Source organism: Haemorhous mexicanus, chromosome 2 (assembly GCF_027477595.1).
Source record: "Haemorhous mexicanus isolate bHaeMex1 chromosome 2, bHaeMex1.pri, whole genome shotgun sequence".
Taxonomy (NCBI): domain Eukaryota; kingdom Metazoa; phylum Chordata; class Aves; order Passeriformes; family Fringillidae; genus Haemorhous; species Haemorhous mexicanus.
The window spans coordinates 46,161,920-46,182,956 of NC_082342.1; the positions used below are offsets into that span (position 1 = coordinate 46,161,920).

Genomic DNA, 21,037 nt, shown 5'->3' on the forward strand with positions numbered 1-21,037 from the left:
TGAACATTAGAAACCAAAGCTAGAAAAATGCAGGTTTTAACAAATGAGAGTAGATATCAACTTGAACAACTTACCCTGGGAGGTGATGGATTTCCTGTCTCTTGAAGTCTTTAAATCAAGATTGGATGTTTCTCTAAAATACATTGTCCAACTCCAAGAGAAATTACAGATTTGGTGTAGGAGCCGCTGGGTGAGACTCTTGGTCAGATCAGGTTAGACCACTGTGTGTTCCTTGTGCACTCTCAAATTAAATTTAAATTAGCATGCTACCGTTGTGTTTGAAAAAGACCAAAGCATATGCCTCAGCTCAGTTAGCAGTCAGTACCTTGCTGATCCACTATCATGGATATAGGTCTAAAATCTTACCATCTAATACTTATTTTGCATGAATTCACATGCATATGTGCCAGCAAAATAACTAAATATTTTTCCAAGTTTGCTTCTCCTAGTGGTGAAGAACCAGGCAGCCATGGAAATATTATCCCAATTTCATTGTTTTTTATCTGGATTTACAAAGTCAAAAAAGTTAAATGATGAAGAATGGAGGAAAAGAGGAACCAAATTTTGGGGAGAATTTAGGGGGGAGACAAGGGAGGCAAAGAAAGGCAGAAGAAAAGAAAATCAAACAAGAGCAAAAGCAGAGGTCACAAAAAGAGATGGGTAAATAATGTGAAGAACAAGCCTACTGTTTCAGAGAGAAGACTGGAAAACGTGAAGGGAAAGTAAACAGAAGTAGAAGATTTACTGAAACATATAGGAAGGAGTATTCTGAAATGCAGGTTAAGTCTGTTTGCCATTGATCTGCAAAGAAATCTTTCAAAAAGTAATTAATTTACAGGAATTTCGCTGTATCCCAAACACACACACACACACGCACAGAGTCATGCACACAACTGGACACATCCACGCTGATTAGTCTGTCTGTCTATAAATCTCTGCTTTCAGTGTTCTCTGCTTACTCTCCCATGTGGTAGATGCTAGGAGCCCACAATCATTCTTCACAAATCACTGTCACCCTCTGCAGCAAATAGAGGGGCTGTCTTTCACCCTGCAACAGGAGAGTTTGAGGACACAAGGTGCAGTAAAAAACTTAGTAAACTTGAGTGAAAGGAGGTAAAACTCTGATCTTGGAGCAAATGTGTGTGTTTCAAAGCAGAGCCATAAAGCTGACCTTAAAAAAATCAATATTCTTTCATATTGCCAATTAACATTTTAAAATTATGCTATTGCAACTCCAGTCACTCCCTGTGACTGACAGAAATATCTTGTAAAGCCACATGTGAAGCTAGAAGCTCCCTCCTCTGACATACAGCTATTGTTGGATGATTTCATTACCTATCATTTATTATATATATCTTTTAATTATTAACTACAATAGACCCAGACTTCTAGCAGCTCCTCTGGGAAACTTCCAAGGCTTGAAGGGAAAAATTAAAAGGCACCAAAAAAAGACTAGACACTAAAAGAGCTCCTTTATTTTTTTTTCCCCACTTAAAAATATTAAGAAAAAAAAAAAGAAAATAGAAAAATAGACAGCGATAAGGAGGCGGCGTAGGAACAGTGAAGTTTTCCTTTCCATTCGCTCTCCCACCCTTTGGCACGAGTGCCACAGCACTGAGCGCTCCCCTAATCTCGTCCCTGCGCTCCATCCTCTGCCGCAAAGCCCGGCAGCGCGGAGCGGTCCCGCTGCTCCCGGCGGAGCGGAGCGCCCCCGCGGGGAGGGGGCACACGCCTGCCCCGCCGCGTCCCCGCTCCGCAGCCGCTCAGCGCATGCACACCCGCCCGGCCACCTTCATTAATAATAGCGGGTTCTTAATAGCAGCAGCCCCAGTGAGGGGCTGCAGCGGGCGAGCCTCCCGCGCCCAGCCCGGGGCACTGTCCTTGCCGGCCCGACTCCCGCAGCACAAAGTTCAGCGATGCTGCGCGCCCGCGGATGGCCGAGCGGCACGAAAAAGGCGGGGTGAGGGGGGCGGGAAAAAAAAAAAAAAGCCAACAACACCAGCACCAACAAAAAAAAAAATAAAAAGACCACCACAAAAATTGAAAATAAAGGCAAACGCGGGGCCTACGGCCGGCGCGGGCGGCTCCGCGGCTTGGGGCGGAGCGGGGCGCGCACGGCGGCGGCTCCCGCCCGCGGCGGTGCGGGCGGCGGGGGGGGCGCACGGCGCATGTCCGCCCGCGCCGCGCCGCGCCTCCGCCAGACGCTGCCCCCCGCCGCCAAACTCACCACCATCTTCTGCATGTGCAACATTTGCAGCCGGACACACTCCGCTCCCCGGCGATGGAGACTGCGGGAAAAATCCGCCGCGGCGGCATGGCTTGCTGAAGCGGCAGCCGGGAGAGAGGCAGGGCGCGAGCGGGAGAGGATAGCGAACAAATTCTAAAACCAAACCACCAGACATAAAAAAAAAAAAAAAAAAAAGAAAAGAAAAAGAAAAAGGAGGAAACCTCTCTTTTTCTCCCCCTTCCCTTTTTTTTTTTTTTTTTTTAAATTTTTTTTTTTCCTGGTTTTGTGTGTATCCTTCTCGCCCTCGATGCTTCTTTGAGCAGCATCCAGCGAGCGAGCGGGAGAAGGCGAGACTGAGAGGCAGAAGAGAAGATGAGGATAATTTGCAGACAGCTTGTCTTGTTGTTTTCTGGCTTTTGGGGACTAGCAATGGGAGCTTTTCCTAGCAGCGTGCAAATAGGTAAGCGCTGCATTGGGCTGCGTGCGTGTTTCCAGGGGTTCAATCCTTTGCGAAGTGAGTTGGAAAGGAGGCTCTGAAGGCAGTTTTTGCAGATTTCTCGTCCAGCACCATCCCATTTCCGTGCCTGCACGAATCATCCTCGTGTTTCTGTATATGTGCCTCCGTGTGTCTGTGTGTGTAAATATTTCTGTGTGCGTTCGCGTGCGGGAAGGAGGATGCTTATCTTGTGCAAAACTCCTTCCAGCCCCGGGTGTGCGGTGTCGGCAGGGCACGAAGGGGCTCGGGGCTGATGTCCTTTGGCTGCTTTAGCCCCCTCCGACTCCTCTTGCTCTTGCCTGACTCTCGAAGGAATGGCGAGTACTGAGCGCCGGAGGTTGCGGTAGCCGGTAGGGATGGGGGGGTAAAAGCCTTCACGGTCCTTCGTTCCTCTCAGTAGTTGGAAAGTTTAGGGTTTTGTAAGTGTGTCCCTGTAGTCCTGTGCCCCATCCTCACCCCTTTCCCATCGCCTCCTGCTTTCCTCCTTTCGGACGTGTTTGGGATGGGACGCAGCTATCTGAATTCTTTCCAGCTCAGCTCCATCACTGCATCATTTCTTGTGGACTTGTAAAGATGCTGCTAATAAGGCTGAGCTGCTCTCTGCCTGCACATGGCTGCAGAGGAGCAAAGTTCATTATCTTGCTCTTCAGTGCAGATTATCCTACGCCGAGTTGGTATTCCCTTTTTTAATCCAGAAAGCATCGTTCCGCTTAATCAGCCCGCCACTTAATGTGAGAGGCTGTTGAGCAGCTGATTTACCAGTGTGTTCAGTAGCAGGGAGATGGAGGCTAAACACTTTAAAAGGTCACTGTAATCATGACAAATCTGGGTATTTATGTATGAAAGGCTGAAAACCGAGAAGTCAGAAAAGAAGCATGAATGCATCAGGGAGGTTAAAATCGATTGAGGACGGTGATTTAAAGGCAGTGGTTGTGATTATGAATACGATTAGTTCCTTATCCATTAAAGTCTTAGGACTTGCCTTACTGTGCAGCTTTGGGAGAGACAGTTGCTCGGTTTTACAAGACAGTAAGTGGCTTGCAAATGATTTACCCGTCTGCTTTTGCTTTTTGCCTTTTTTTTTTTTTTTTTCTGTTTTTTGTAGGTGGTCTCTTCATCAGGAACACAGATCAGGAATACACTGCTTTTCGATTAGCAATCTTTCTTCATAACACCAGCCCCAATGCATCCGAAGCACCTTTTAATTTGGTTCCTCATGTAGACAACATTGAAACAGCCAACAGCTTCGCTGTAACAAATGCCTGTAAGTAAACATGCCACTGATCCGACCACCTTATGCATAAATTGCAGTGGAAAGAACAGGAAACCACATCGTTATCTTGCATTATAAATATATCAGGAAGTCTGTCTTCGGTACAGACAGCCTTTGCAGAAGAGCAAAAGGAGCAGCAGTCCTTGTTAGTCCCGTAGTGGAGCAAAATCCCCTCTCCTGCCTTCTGCTGACTAACCTGATGTGACATTTACTTTAGTAAAAAGTAAACTGCAGTATTACTGTAGTTTCTTGCTTGTTTCTATGGAGATGAATTTTGTTGTTGTAAAGAAAAATTATGAATGTGTCAATAAGTGCATAAACCCCACACTTTTGTTTGCTTCTGTGCATGCTGTGCCTTGTGTGTATTTGAAAATATATGATAATGTTTGTGCTCCCAAATGCTTCTGTAATGGCTGGAAAGGAGACAGGGAAGCAGTGGTGTGCAGGATAATATATCTGAGTTGCTTGACGCTGCAGTTGATCTGGTGATGTCACTTGAGGCAGCCCTGCTCTTATATTCTAGGTTGTAAATGTCTCTTACCATTTCGTAATGCATACATCCTGTGGATATGTCTCTATGCATCCATACATTGGTGCCAAATCAAGTTAGCATCTGAGCTGCTTGATTTCACAGACCACCTCAACTGGAACAAATATTCTCGTCCTACTATATATTTTATAAACACACACACACCCACATACACACAGATGCACATACACAATGAGAGGAAGACAGAACAAGAAATGCCCTTAACAAATGAGGTAATATTTATTTTCTTTAATTTCTCTTTTTTTTTAAAAAGTGATGTATTATTAGCTGAACTTGCTACATTTCAGTCACTCCAGGGTCCTTACCAGAGGTTAAATCATGTACTAGATATGCCTAATCTCTGAGAGGGGCAAAGCATTATTTCTATTTATTTTCGTGTATGTCTGGCTTCTTAAAAGGGATTCATGTTATTATGTAAGGCAGTGGTGTACAGTGGGGCAAAGCTGAAGACTATAGTAGCGTTACTACTTTGATGTTCTTATTTCAGGACTCTATAGGTTTTCCTCTGTAGCTCTTAAGTTTTCCAATCCCTCCTCTTCATTCAAGAGTGAATTGCCTCTGGAAGTAGATGCTCTAAGCGACATTGCTGAGCGAGTTTAAAATAGAAACATACTGGAGAATGTCTTAGTGTTCATCGTGCCTTTAAAATATGTGCTGTGTTTCTCTTCACTTTCTCACAGCCATCTCTGTGGCACTTTTTAATATGTAAACATACAATATGCTGCGCACTTCTCATGAATAATTTATTGCATGATTGCTAAATTTATTTATATAAGTCTTTGCTACTTCAAGTTTCAGATGACCTTGCCACCTTGTTTAAGAGGAAAAGCTTCTGAGCTGCCAAAATGGCTCCATTCATTTTATGCAGGAAAGAGTGATGTCCCATAAAGCGTGAATTCTGTATTAAGCAGTGTATTAGTTGTGTTTAGCGTGGAAATCAGCATCAAATTCCATAAGGTAAAACGTTTCAAAAGATGTTTTGAAACTGGAAGGAATCAGGTCTGTGCAGGTGTAGTACACTGAGAAAATACTACAGTTCATGTCAACTTTTGCAAGCACTGATAATATTTATTCCATGGAGACCAATGACACAGTAGCATTTTTAAACTTAAATTTTTAGTAAATGGGAAGGGACTAAAATTTTTGTGTAATAAAATCAGTAATTTTAGGTGAAGTCAATTATACTAGATTCTGCCTATGCATCTAGTTTTGACAATTTCTCAGGCTATTGCTACATTTTGGATTAAGGATATTGCTTAGTCTTTCCATTTAAATGTTCGTGAATTAATTCTGATTTACACAAATTTAAAATTGTCTAAAATTGGACCACTTTTCTGTATAGAACTAAACACCTTAAATTCGAAAAGTGTTTGCCCAAACCTTTGCTCATTTACACTATTTGTGGCAGATTTTTCTCTCATTCCAACCACCTTATGCTATTTTTGCCTTATATTTAACTGAGGAACACCTCTCCCATTATGTTTGCTGTCATTTATAGAAATAGTGATTCATAACCTGATCCTTTTTTTCCCTTTTTAAGCTGAATCCAGTTATGGTTCCAAAGTGTTTAATAGCTTTAGAAATGACGAATCCTTGTAGTATGGGGGGAGGCAGAGAAGAAAGGGAAAATTAAATTTATATGCTTATGTGTGTGTATGCTCATCAAATTCTGTACATCTGTATGAAATAGAAGTAATCCTAAAGGCCTTATTTATGTTTCTACTTGCCACTTAAGTGCACATGTATTTTTGCATTAGGGCAAGTTTGCATTTATTTCATGTTTTGCCATCTTGTGCCAATAATCTGACTACTTCTTCTCTTTTTAAAACATTTTATTACTGAAGAATATTTTTTAAACAACAGATATTCTCCTAATGAAATGTAGGCAAACCAACTGACAACTGAATGAACATATCTCATGTTCCTTAAGCTAAATGTGAGCAGAGTCCTGCAAAAATCAATTGTCTGATAGCTGGAGGACACTGGCTTCCATGTGATTGAATTTCCTGGCTTGACAGAGGCTTCTAAAGCGCAGATGTGTGAGTTTTTCTAACCTAATTAAAGAAACCCCCACCATCAGCTCTGAATTAAGTGATTTCATGGTAATATGAAATGAAAACTCTTTGCTGAACCGCTGTGAAAAAGTGAGTTTGGACTTTGCTGCTTGCGTAGAAGTTACTCAGAGCACATGGCCCCAAATATACAGTACAAAAGCCTGAGAGCTGCTGGACCGAGATGAATATTCATGTGAGTTCAAGCATAAAGCTCTGAGACATCACCAGTTTCCTCTATTTCTGTTTCCTTTTGCTGCAGAGGTTACTTGTGAAGATTCAGGGCCTGACCCTTTGCATGTGTCAGGGACAGTAGACAGATTATTCCAGAGAATTATTGATGGCATACTAGCAGGTAACTCACTGCAACACTGGCAAAACTTTAATTTTTTTTTCTTTTCACTAGTTAAAAAACATACATCAAAAAATTCACCCACGAGTACTTTTGGAACTGGAAAAATTTTGTGTGTTCAATGTCATAGCTAATTTCCAATGGTTATTTTATGCATTTTTGTTTTCTTCAAACAGGCCTAGAACATTAGTATTTTTATTTGAAATCTTGGATGCATATGGAACAGGTTGCCTAAGCAGATAGAATCTGTTGTGAGGTATCAAAATTGATCTGATCTATATCACTTCGGAAATTTCAGTCCTTTTTCTTTTCCCTTCACATTTGTGCATTTTATTTAAACTCTGTTCATTTCTTTTGCACTACATACATTATTCAGAGAATCCCTCTTACTGACAGAGCTGAAATTATTCAAAAACATGAATAGTACAAGATTCTTACTCATCAGAACACAATACACCAGAGCTGAAACATTTGTCTATTGGCATACATTGGTTTGCCACTTATAAGCTGGAAATTCTGCTCATGATTAGAAATCTACCTGCATTCAGTTTGATTTCAGATGTTGGAGCAATACATTGATTTTTTTTTTGGAGAGGATTGTGTATATTTATTCTTTAGCTAAATTCAAAATAATTTTCTTCCCCCCATGCACCATCTATATAGTACATTGTATATCAGCAACACAGTCAACATTAAACATGCTTGATTACTTACAAGAGGTGGTGCTATGATTTTACAAAGAACTATTTGCCTTTCAGCTCTTGTGGTTGAGAATTTTTCTGTTGAAGTTTGAAGAATCCTTAATCTGTAGCAGCTTGCAGTTCTTGAACAGAATTAGGCTAAAGGGGATGAAGAGAGATTGATTCCAGTCTTTTATTAGTGTTTTATACTAAAAGAAAGCTTTTTTCTTTGAGTCTGTTTGACTTCATGTGTATTCTGAGATGAATATATACCTAATAAGTGTAATTTAGGGAAAATGAGACCCTTCCTTCCTCTTTTGCACAGTTCCATTCTTACTAGATTTTAATCCCAGTAGATGCAAACCTCCCAAAGCATAATCTTGTTTATGTGCTGCACAGATGAGAAGAAAAGCCTACTGAAATTAAAAATTTTGGATCTTGGAATAACTTTCCTCTTTCTCCAGGAGTTAGTGTCTTCGTCTCTTGGGCCCTCTAAATTTATGTGGGGTTGATGACCTGAAATCGTAGGGCCTGATTCTGCCTCACTAGAGGGAAGGCAATTTCTGGAGAAGATCTACTGAGGTCAGAGGCAGCCCTGAGGTCAGACGGGAACTGCTTGTCACCCTTGTCACAGGAACCCTTGTCACCCTCTCCTCTCTGTGTGTTTGTCTCTGGGCTTGTGCCTCTCTCCTGAGGGGAGAGGCAATGTCATTTTGGACTTAACTTTCTGCTGAGAGCTCCAGAAAGCTGAGGAAATAGACTCACACATAGTATTGCTCTTATATTGTGACTGTCTGTCATTTTACCTACAGGAGTTTCAACTTTGATTTCCTCAGCTGCATCATAATGGGACTTTCATTAAATTTGGTTATTAATTCTGCTTTATAATTACAACTCAATTTAGGAATAGAAGTGCAACCTTGGTTGAATAATCAGTGTCATTTAAAAACATGATGTTCTTTATTTAGAAAGTGAGGTTTCATACAGCTGAATGGTGTTTTGCTATCAAGAGCAGTGCAGTATTCCCAAGGATGCAGTTTGGAGTGTGTTGGGAGTTATCATACAGTCAGGTTTTAACTGCAAAAGCAAATAGTGTACCAGTTGGCTAGAAAGATGGAACTGGATTAAATTTTACCCTTCTAAGATAGGTTTGATTACAAAATCCTTTTGAAGTGAGTGTTTTGCTTTAATACATAGAATTTATCTCAAGCTAGACTCCAATTATTGAAAACAATTTCTCTTAACATTTTTTATTACTAGCTGATGGAATCAAAGAACGTGTGTGTACTTGGGTATCATCTGCCATAAGAAGGATTCTGTATCTTTTTTAGAAATAAGAAAATCCATATTCAAAGAGTTTCATAGCTCTAAATGTGATATTTGTAAATAGCCATACAACGGAGAGAAGACCAACTGTCAATATCTCCAGTCCATCAGAGTCTGGTTTTAATTCTCAGGGTTATTGTTGGGAAGAAGACGATGGGCCTTCACTGACATACAGTCACATTTCTACCCTGGAAATCCAGAATATTAATTTCCCTGGCATTTGTCCTAGCATGTTACTGGACTGACTAAAACTTTAAACTCAAAAGCTTTATAGTAGCCTAAAGAAATAATATAATGTTCATTTCAGAGGATTAATAAGAAAGGCTGTGTTCCTTCATCCCTTTTGCAGAAGGCAAAGCAGTGCAGTACTTCTTGTGTAGGACCAAGCACTTCAGCAAGTAAATTAAATTGATTAATTTCATCTTTATCATTGTGATCTAAGTTTGTACACTAGTCAAAATAAGTCATGCATTTCATTTTTAGGTCTTGATTGTTTTGAGACTTGCTTGTTCATGAGAGGGGAAGACGTCTGCTTTGATTTCTTAACGGTTTTAGATCCTACAGCGAATTGTGCAATTCCAGATTGTGAGCAGGTGAAGTTCTTTGGATTTAAACACATGGATTTAAACATGTAATTTCTCATAGGTCCTATTCCTTAATATATGACTGATTTAAGGGTATGAAATCTGTACTAGTGCAAAAGTGAAGATGTCCCTATGATTGCACCAGTGTAATTATAGGGAAAAGTGTGCCTGGTCTCTAGATTTCCATTCCCTGGGCACTTAGCTTGAGGCAAGATTTTGGATAAGTACAGCACCAAGTCTGCTTCTGCAACTGAGGTGGGCACACCGAAGTTATGTGCTAAGACACAAAGTCAAACTAGATAATTAATTCCTGTGTAAATCAAAAATTGTTCTGAATTTTGGAAAATAAATTTACTCAAAAGTATCTGATCACAGTGTCTTGTTTTGAAATTTTGGCGTTCCTTTACTTTTAATAATTTTCTCAGATTTAACATTTTCCTGTATGTAGTTTAGCTTCTTACATAGATTTTTGGTTGTTACTATGGTTTACAAAGACCCTACTGGCTTTTATCAATGTTGATGTGAATTCAGTTGTTTGTCAATGCAGTTATATCTTTAGTTATCTCAAAAATTCTATATTAGTGATGTCTGCTTTCAGGCATCCAAGTTCAAATGCGAACTTCAAGAAAGGCTACCCTACATTTTGGTACTCAGAGACATTCTGGTATTTTCCAGAGTCCTTAGCAGCACCCGCCTTCCTCTTGGGAACTGCTTATGGTTGAGCACTTGGGGAAATCTGTCCTCCTCTTTGCAATTATGCATGGGACAAGTGTCTTCTGTCAGTGCTGCTACTTCCTTGTGAGGACTGTGTTTCTTCCCTACTCTTTTTCCCATGGTCCTGATGAAGTCTGCCTGACTTGTACAAATAATTGCAGGTTCCATGTGGTGAGGAGATGGAACCAGAGTGACACATACCCATCACCCTTGTCCTGGCAACGCATTGGAAAGACCCAGCTCATCCTTCCTCTTCACCAATTTCTCCAGAGCTGACTGTAGCTAAGGTTTATGTTGGACTCAACTGGAAATACCTGGATACTTACAACAAAGCTACAGTAATGGCTGGATTTTGACCAGCTATGCTAGCATTAACAAACTCCAATGCAAACACCAGCCCTTGTCCTGCAATTTTTTTTCCTGCAGACAGAGCTGTTTGTGATTTAAATAGGGGCTCTACCTGAGCAGTGATTGCAGTTCGGAACCTCTTGAAAAGAAGGAATAGTAGGCATCCACTTTATTTGCAAGAAGAATATGTTCTCATTTTTCATTTCATAGCTCAAATTTTTAAACTTGCTAAATTGCTTAACTCCTGTTATTTTTAAAAACCAAAATGTTTAGCAGTTGGACCCCTGGTACATAATTGCCTGTTTGCAAAGAAAGTCAGTTGGGCTACTGTTTTCTTGTGTTCCACAGGCTACTTCAATGTTGTCTTTATATGCAGCAATTGCTCCTGAAGTATGCAGACTTGTGCAGTACCTTTCACTATATTCATGACCAACATGCAGTTGTTTTTTCCTGTAAATACCAATACAGCCCAAGAGAAAGAAAAACTACTCACACTTTTCACTAGATTATTTATTAGACTATTTGTGGGGAAAGGCTTTAAACGCATTTTGAAGATGTATTAAAATGCATAATTATTCAACTACTCATAGCAGCTCTCTGTTTCTCCCTTTCAGACCCTCCGTGGGGTAGATGCTGTTCCATTTCTGCATGCACACTCTTCCAGTTGCTTCTGTAGTGTATTTTCATAATGAACATTTAAACCCATAAAAATACAACTTCATTTTTTATTTGCTTCATTTTTTTAATTTTTTCTTTTATGTTCTTGATGTAAAGTTCAGATACGCCTAGTGAATATCCGTCAAATTTTAGGAAAGTTCACAGATAGACAGTTAATTGCTGAAAGGATTGAAGCCTTTATGCTTTGTTTGCCTCAGATTTCAAGGATATGGAATTTACATCTTCACATTGTGGCGTAAAAGATGATGCATATGTTAGTATTAGAAATTATCACTCAAAATAATTAGGAATTATTATAAAAATAATCCATTTTTTTTAACTTCTTTCTCAGATATGTATTATGCTTGATTTTTGATTATTGTCAAGGTCCCCTTCCAACCCAAACCATTCCATGATTTCTTTTTCTTAGAGATTTCACTGATGTCACCATGTCAGGGTCAGATCTTTTTTCCTGGTGGGAAAAGCAATTCATGTAATAGATATTCAAGGTAAAAACAGCAGCAAGAGAGGAAATTTTTGTAGAAAAGAAAGTACAAAATGTAGCATATTATTTGTCCCCAAAAGCATCCTGTGCTACTTTAATATTCCTGATGTTCAGTAGAGGTTTTTCATGCTACTAGTTAATGTGAGATATGGATCTGGATGATGCTGTGTTAAGGTCTGGAAAACACTGAGTATAAGGGAGAAGGATTTTATCAAACACAGATACATTCATGTAAAATTCAGGAGAGAAAGTTATAATATTTTTTAAGTAGTATGTGGCTATCAATAAATGGAGTGCTCTGTTTTCTCACCTAAGTTGATGGCGGGGAAAAGGGAAGAAGCTTTTACAGACCCTCAGTCTCAGCAGAGTAGTGTAGGATCTTCTTTCAGTGATTTCCTCCTGGTTTTCTGTATGGATCTATCCTGAAGAGGTTTGCTAATAAAGGCCTTCAACCTTGGTAATTTCCTTTCATTTAAATTGAGAAGAGTGTTTAAGAGTGGACTTTTCAAAAACACTGCAGCTGGAAGGATAATTTCCTTCAAAAATCAATAGTCACGGGCTCTTGCCTGACTCAGGAATTTTTCTCACTTCCCCTCCAAGTAGAAAGCACAAGCCAAGTAAAATGCTGGGTTTTGGGGCTGTTTCCATACCCCGTTAACACTGTATCTAGCTGTTTGTGTGTCCTTCAACTGAGAGCTGCTCAGGGGTTTTTCTTTCTCAGGTCCTTCGTTTATAAATCAATGTCTTTGGCCAGCTTCTCACAGGTGGTAAAAGCAGCAGAGTAATACTATATGACATGTTATTATTTAGATTAATTAATAATTAGAGTTGCTGTCTGGAGGCACAAACAAAGATCCAACATAAAGATTAAAGATTCAAGAAAAAGAGCATAGGAGGTGTATTGGGAGGACCTTCATTGGCATTTGCTGCAGGATTACATAGATCCCATCAAAGTGTGTGTCTGGAAGGTCAGGTGTGGTGCTGAATGGAAGTGATCCAAGTTATAAATCCTTACAGATGATGCAAGAAGGATGTGAGAGCAGTCTGGGGGAGGAAGTGTTGACTGATGGCTATGAGCATCATTGCTTCAACAAAGAAAAAGTAAAGGTCACCAAGTGAATAGGAGTATGGTTAGTATGCAATAATGTCAACAGATTAAGGCTTGGTGGGACCATTTTGGTCACTCAGCATCCAGATGCTTGTCAGCCAGCCTCAAAACCTTTATCCAACCTGTATTTTTTTTTTTTTCCCAAATAAATCTAGTCTTGAAGACAAAAAAATACTCAGGTAAATTGTCATGTCATCAACACTTCAATTGGATATGTCACCCAGTGTCTTTATCTGTGTTGAATGTAGAAGGCATAAAAAGTAGGAAAGGAAAAGGTCTGCTGGGTTTATTGTTGGCTTTTACTTTAGAGGGATGCCATAATCAGCATGATTTTCATCCAGTTTCCAGAGTTGTGCAGCTCCCAGAGTCCCTGAGGTTTGTTCTGGATGGTTGGTACTGTGTCTTGCCAGCACAGAAAGGTGGCCTGGGACACCCTTAGTAGCATGGTTTAGGTATGGCAAGACATGTAAGGACTAACTGAGGCCTTTTTCAAGTTCCCTTGAAAAATGCTTAGGGTGGACACAAATGGTAGGGCTTTTTCGCTCTCATAAGAAAAGAAACACCTCCTAACCCCAGCAGGGATTGTGGCTTGAAGCAACAGTAGTATAAGCTTGGTAAATGTGTTCCAAGACCATTAAGTACATTTTTGCTAACAAATGTGTGCTAATCCCCAGTATTTGTATTCACAGACTCATCTACCTACACATACAACTTAATGGTCATATGTGTTACACGTATTTCACTTTCTATGAGCCACAGAGGATGTGAATCTATCACTGCTTTCTCCTGGAGGCTTTGGGCTGTTAGCTTAAGATATCAAGAGTTATGAATTTAGCTTTGGAAATCCCTAGTTTCATCTGCTTTGTGTGTCAGACAAGATTGCAGCCTGAACACAAACATGATGATGAATGAGATTTAAAACACAAGAATATTTGCAGAAAGCAAAAGGCTGAATAAAGAAATACAAGAAGTGCTCCCATAGCTGTCTTTGATGATCTGTTGCAGTGTTCTGAATAGCAGACGTATTATATGGAAAGAATAAGAAAGGACAAACCCTTTATTTCCTGATACTATTAAGTCACTAAAACAGGGACAAGTAGTAACAGAAGACCTCAGCAATCAATTATTGTTGCAGTAATAGCTGTATTGACAATGTTCTGTTTACTTCATCCATTAAACGCTTTGCTTAAATTTTTTATTATTCAGTTATTATTGAAATCAGCTGGAAAATGTAAAGGTCTTTTCAGATAACTCAGAAAAAGAATGGGCACAGTTAATGCAAATGCATGTGTGCAGCAGAAAATTGACAAGGTTTCAGCAGGTGCTGCGTGAGATGATTTGGAGCCCAGGTGGGAGGTGGGTCTGCCCTGGTTCTTCAGGCACTTTTGCAGACTCAGAAATGAGAGATTATCCAGAGTAAGGACTTTAATTTAGAGTTTGAGTTCTTGTCCCTGAAGTTGCTCTTTGCCCTCCTTGGACACCCAGCTGGGTGGGAGAAGGGGTTCAAGGTACATCAGGAGCTGTGTATTAAGGAAACCCCATTATTTGGTGTTGGAGAAAGAGGATTCAGAAAGCAGAGAATGGACTGACATGGAGCATGGAGCACTACTTGCTGCATGGGGAATGTTCTGCTTCTGAAACAGCTGGAAGGTGTGGCTGGTGCTTGTGAACCAGGCATTATAGCAGGTGTGAGCGGACATGACTTTAAAAAGCTTTAAGGTGAGCATTTGGTTCTGCCAAGCTGAAAACGTAGCACAGAGGGGGAAGTAACACCTAGACCAGATATCCAGTGAAGCACAGGAGGAGTTATGGAATAGCACAAGACTAAAAAATGCTCTTTCAAGAGACTCAGAGAAAATTCTGTTTGCTTCCATCATCTATCTTCTTCTATCTTCTCTTCTTCTGGTTATTTTAATGGGGCATTATTACATGCTCCATCTTTACAAGACAAAATAGGAACAGTGTTCAAGAAGCACCACCAGTGGAAGCAGTTGACATGGTGCTTCCCATGCTCTGCACCACTGAAGAGGATCCAGGCCAAAGTCATAATGTCCCAATCCTACCCCACAGCTGGGGACAGGCTGTTGTGCTTCTGGGTTCAGCACCAGAAGCCACAGCAGCTTATTAGCTCCTGTAATGTATTGATTGCAGATAAATGTCAGCTTATCTACTGCAGGGAAAGGAAGGAAAGGGAAAGAGCATAAAAAATTTGATTCTTGGTCACAAACAAAAAAAGAAATTGCATCCTTATATGACCTCAGAAAAACTCTGCCTGTTTCCAGCTCTGTCTTACTCCCCCAAGTCAGACTTGGACTTCAACATGGTCAACACTTTGAGGGAGTGGTGGTGCTGTATCACAAAAAACAGTTCATGCAGATGAATTGGATTGCTTCCCTCTGTTCTTTTGTGGGTCTCTAACAGATGCTGAAGGACTACTGTTTTTTTAATTTCCTGATGAAAGGACCAGAAAGGCTGCCATTCTTTCGGTTACTGTTTATGATGGGAATCTCTTGTTCTTCAGAACAGCTGGCAGGAACCAGAGATTCACAACTTAATCACGTTTTCTTTGCCAGCCTTTCACATACTATGCTAAATGGGAGACTAGCAGAAAATCCTTTGAGCAATTACAATAATAGGATAATAATAATTTTTGCAGTTCCTTGCCCTTTTATAGTGTCTGTGAAATTAAAATGAGATCCAGCATTATGTTACCCATTTGAAAAGGTGTGTATATCCCCCTTCAGGAGCATCACCTTGAGAAACTGCTCTCCAGGGCCTTACCTTCCTGCTACCTTGTATTTTAAAGCAGGGCTGTACTGCCACCTTCCTATTCACGTCTGTGAGAAATTGACTGCACAAATGAAGTCATGAAAGGGAATGTGAATGAGAGGAATAGGCACCATGAAGAAGTTTTTTCCTCTTGTCCCTATAAAAGACAGGAGAACATTAAATGATAGTCTCTCCAGTTCAGAGGGAGCGTGCTTACATAAGATATTTTCCTTTCTTGACTGCACATCATGTAGGTCTCAGAAGTACTAGTTAAGAGAGTGAAGTGTGTGCCACCAAAAATGTAACACACAGGTATAGCTTTAAGCCTGTTGATTTCTTAAAAGATGTGCATTACAATAACATACTGCCTTCCTGTCTGGGAAAGTATTGTCTGCAAACTGTTGGATTATTGGCACAGTAAGTTAGCAGTTTCTAACTACTGAAATAAAATCCCTCAGGGCATTTTTTTGGCCTCAATAAAAGTGTTTCACATTTAACTAAAATTATAAGGTTCAATGTCAAGCTTTCAAAATTTTGCACCTGTTGTTAGTGCTGTGATGATGGTAAGTTCCTTACGGTATGTGAAGGAATAAAGGGGTGCTATATAGTTTTTTCAATGAGACAAAAATAGAAAAGCCATTAAAATCCTGAGGTTCAGGGGTTTTTTTTCACTTGTTGATGTAGACTTTCCATACTGAGAATAATGAACAATTCCAGAATTTAATGGAAACCTGCCCTTTTTTCCACCTCTCAGCAGACAGAGATGGAAGCATTCAAACCCAGCCAGGAACAAAGCAGACTATCTCCCTGCATCTTTAGCATGGGTGACTGAAAAAATTCTTTCTCACTTCCATTATGGTGTCTGTCCTGATGCTTGACTTCAAGAGGAAAAATAATGTCTAGACTTCCTAAAATCCAGGATGTACCACAATTCTGCTCCCTGTATAGCCAGTTGTTACTCATAGTGGACCTCCATCGAGGGCAGCTTGGATGTGGCCATTCCTGGTGCCACACTGGATGAACTGCTTTTACCACTGGTCATCATCATTGCATGGAAGGCAGCTACAGAGGTTATGCTGTAATACTTCTCACTCTCTTCTCTTCATCCTCACCAAACAGATGTTTTGGACCCTGATGTCTGTTTGGCTGTAATCCCCTGGAAATTGTAACACCCTACAGTGGTCCCAAAGGAGTGCAGCAGAGGTTTGCTGGAGTATCTCATTTCCACCATGCCTGTGTTTACCCAGCTAATTCTATCTCCATTTGGCTTTGAAGAGGACATGAGGACAGCAGAAGATACTGACCCTGTCCTTATTTGGGCCTTTTACTCTTGCATCTACATTTCATCCAGTACAGCCTCTACCCAGATTAGTTTTTGGAGCTTGGACTTTTTTCTTAGGATTGTTACTTGTGTTGCAAATTATAAACTTGGTTGACAGTGTTTGTACTCAAGAAAGGAGGTTTGGGATAATAGGAGCAGGTCACTGAGGCATATACTACAGCATTTTGGGATAGTGTCTTAGGTTGAGCTGCAGATACATGCAAAAACATCTTACTTGGTTTCTTCAATCTGTTTGTAGAGAAAGCTCTATAAAACATTTAAACACCTTTAAAATGCTGTATTTTGGCTTTATGTGGAGAATTGTAAACCTTTTGGAGATGCTTTTCAGGAAGAGACTTAAAGGTACTTTAAGCATTGCACATCCTGGCAGGGTAAATTCCAGTACCCAGTTGGAAGCCTGGATGGGAGTTATTTTACTTAGACCAAGTTTTTAATTTCTGGTTGAAACTGTTGCCCAGAAGTCTGTGTAAATGTGTATAGCTGACAGACAGCCGTCCTTCTGTGCATATTTTTTTGTACTACTTTCATCCACTTCAACGATTGAAATACTAAATCTAGCACTCAGACAGCTTTTGGATTTATGCCAGTCCCTGAAGGACTTTGGCTTACAGTTATTCATATAGGTAGTTTTGAAAATTTATGACAGAAATAATAACTCTGTGGTAATATTCATCCAATTGCTTATTTAGAGCACCCAGTGTGAGAGCAGAAAACGAGCAGCTAGAAATTCCTGGGGCAAAGCTTTGGCTCGGTGCTCTGCTGTCCCTTACAGGATGGGGACGCCAGAGACATTGCAGAGACTTAAGGCAGTTTTCAGAATTTGTAGAGATGTAAAACCAGTGAAATTTGTCCCAGCAACTTGTATTTTTAGCTGCATTTTGGGTGCTATCCTTGTCTATTTCAGCTTAATCATTGTTTTATAGTGTTCAGGAATGTGCAGATGCATTGTAGAAGCATTTAGTGGGTCACCTCTGTCCCACTCCACGTGCTGCTCACAGGATGATAGTGATTTTCAGCAGCTTGTTCTGGCGCTCTTGCTCCTCTGTCATTGTTTGTGGTGTTGCACATAGCACAGTCTGGATCTCAAGAGGCTATGGCAGATCTCTCGGGTCTAGGCAGTAACAAGGGCCCCCTGGAGGAGCAAGAACAGGCAGCAGGAGATGAGTGGAGTCAAGTCCCAGTGAACTGCTAGATGTGGTGTTGCCCTTCCTTCTCCCTTCCCTCTTGGGCCATCACATCCACCAAGCTTCATGAAAGGAACCTTCTAACGATCAGGGATTAATTATATATCTATATATATTTGTTGTTGTTGTTGTTGTTGTACCTGCCATCTGTGATTCCTGCATTCTTTAGTCAAAAAGACCAACTGTGACCTGAAGGGAAGTCCTTTTGCAGAGGGGGCGGAACGTGTCCTTCTAACATGCATGTCTTTGCAAGAAGAGGGTGAGTGATGTGTTCAAGGGTGAGCAAGAGATGTGAGGTGTGATTTATGCTTGGGATCATAGTTTAGCTTTGATGTTTGTTTTTTGTTTGTTTTTTGGAGGTTGTTTTGTTCTATCTCAAAACTAATAATAAAGAATCACCTGCCTAAATCTTTAAAAAAGAAAAAAAAAACAAGAACTCCAAAGTGGGTGAATGTGGGCAGAGCTGGTACTTCCCATTCCAGGGAGGCACACCAGGGCAGGTGCTGTGCTGGATTAATGCTGTGTCCCGGGGCATTAGCTCCCTGCGGAGGAGCTCACCGCCAGGGGAGATGTGTCAGTGCTGCCCCGCAGGGCTGCGGCAGCCCCTCCCTGTGGTGCTCCTATCTCTGCAGCCGCTGTCCCAGCCCGGCTTGGGAAGGGGTGTGGATGCACTCGGGGCACAGGCAGGGCTGGTTATCGGATGGGGCTGGGGTTTAGCTGGTAAAGTTGTGCAGAAGTCAGGGGGGCTGCAGCTCTGGCAGAGTGATGGAACAAACCTGCCCTGAGCTCCAGCTGTGTGGAGCAGTGCCCACCTCTGCCTGCCTGCCAGGTGCTGGGCTCCAGACATGGAGCTGCCCACCTACACCCCCACAGGGGAGGGGGGCCGGGCAGCGGGGCTGGAGAGGGCATCAGCATTTTTTCCATAGAGGTAAGAACCTAAAAATGCTGATTATCAGCATCAGGCTTACTGCAGGCAGAGTTCTGCCATTAAAAGCTCAGTTGCAGCTACTAAGATGAATATAAGTGACTCCAAAAACAGGGGATTTCAGAGGGAAACTTTCAGACTTTTTAATAAGCAAAATAACTGGTGCTTGTTTGTATGCCTTGAAATTATGTGGGTTTTCTTCTTGCTCTTCAGGGTTAATACACTGTGGCCATTCCATAAGAGTGTGTCTGCTAAGTGTTTCTAGCAAGAAAATGAAACGCTGCCAGAGACCTGGAGATCTGCATACCTTGCTTTTAGCACAGAGCGACAGCTTTGAATCACACATTGTGCCACTGCACAGCCAGGATTGTAAATACTGAATTTTAATTATCAGGTGTATTCATAATTCATTAATAGGAGGTAGACAAATAGACTGGGCTGGCTTTGCAGCGCAGGAAAGATAAATGGAAGATGGTGCATAGGTAATAGATGCTGGAGTAGAGTGTGTAGAATTTTTCTTTCCTCCATTTTGTCTTGCTGCAGCTATTTGTCTTGAACTCTCAGAGTCGTTCCAGGAAGAGGGGCTGGAAATAGGACAAATGTACATTCATCACAAATGTTCAGAATTCTGAAATGAAGCTTTAAGTACAATGTGAGCTGTTAAATGCAAAAGCTACAGGATCAGCCATGATGTTATGTATGCTCTGTGGCAAATATTTCTCTGGTTACTTAATAGTAACCACTGAAACTTCGGATGTATTAAACAAAATAATTCTTTACCATGTCCATTGCATTTGTTCTTGATTATGTAAGTCTAATTGACTTAATGATAAATATTCTAGGAATTGCTTATCAGTTTGGGTGGTATGATAGATGATATGTCAGTGATTTAATGACATAAAACCATGTTTAGGTAACGAACTTTTCGCAGTCTTTCTTTTGTTGACCATACAATACAATATATACCATATAAACCATGTTGACCGTACAATCACCAGCTTCAACAGTTTTTTTTCAGGCTAAATTGAAAGTAGCATGTGAGATGTGTGATATATACTCAATATATCACGTACTCAGCTGTAACTTGTGTCTAGATAGCAAAACACACAACTGCCTAACCATCAGTCTGGCTTTGGAGAAGTAATCAGCTATAAGAAAATGATGAGCACATAATTTTAGATCATTAGAGGTAATTATTATAACTAGTAATGCTTTTAACCTAAAGGTGAATAAATGGCATCTCTGCAGTATTTATGTCCATGGCTTGGAATACGATTTTAAATGAAAGATGCAGTGGGAGATAGAAAATAGAAATTCTTTGTTTGTTCATAATATCCTTTTTTCTTGTGGAGGTGCATTGGGAGGCTTAGGATGGAAATGACATTTAATACAATGTACAATTTGTGTGGAGGCTTAGTGTCAGATACATGTTACCTTGCTCCTAAATGGGGTAGTTCTTTGACTGTCTGGGTCAGCACTTGGCTGGGAGGCTCCATGGCCCCTACTAGTCCCCACACATGGGTGTTGGGAGAGTCTAGGGAAGCACAAAATTTCAGGGCCACCAACTTGTTTTACTCTTCATGATGCAGTTCAGTTGGGAACATAATTCCTAGATTTTGAATGAAAAAGGCCCTTGTAATTTTTTAAAAGTCAAAAAATGCCAGATTGCACATTATCTATTGTGAAAACACCTGCTATAAAATGATATTCAGAAACATACTTAAGAAGTCACGGCAGGCACATGAAGTTCCCACTGACTGGAAAAGGGGAAATACAACCTCCATTTTTAAGAAGGGGAAAGAAGGAAGACATGGGGAACTAGAGACCAGCAAGTCTCACCTTGGTGACTCTCACCTTGGTGGCCGGCAAAGTCATGGAGCAGGTCCTCCTGGAAGCTATTTAGATTAGATATTTGGAAGAAATTCTTTCCTGTGAGGGTGGTGAGG

General features: G+C 40.8%; 1 protein-coding gene across 3 annotated transcripts in view; it reads left to right on the top strand.

Annotated features, from left to right (window-relative positions):
- Positions 1-2,517: 2,517 nt before the first annotated feature.
- GRIA4 (glutamate ionotropic receptor AMPA type subunit 4) overlaps positions 2,518-21,037 on the top strand; it is a 215,986-nt gene continuing 197,466 nt past the window's right edge. For all 3 annotated transcript variants that reach the window (XM_059838631.1, XM_059838630.1, XM_059838632.1), the window contains exons 1-2: positions 2,518-2,687; positions 3,829-3,987. In XM_059838631.1, the coding sequence (XP_059694614.1) occupies positions 2,600-2,687; positions 3,829-3,987 (247 nt within the window). In that variant the 5' untranslated portion in view covers positions 2,518-2,599. The remainder of the gene's footprint in view (positions 2,688-3,828; positions 3,988-21,037) is intronic.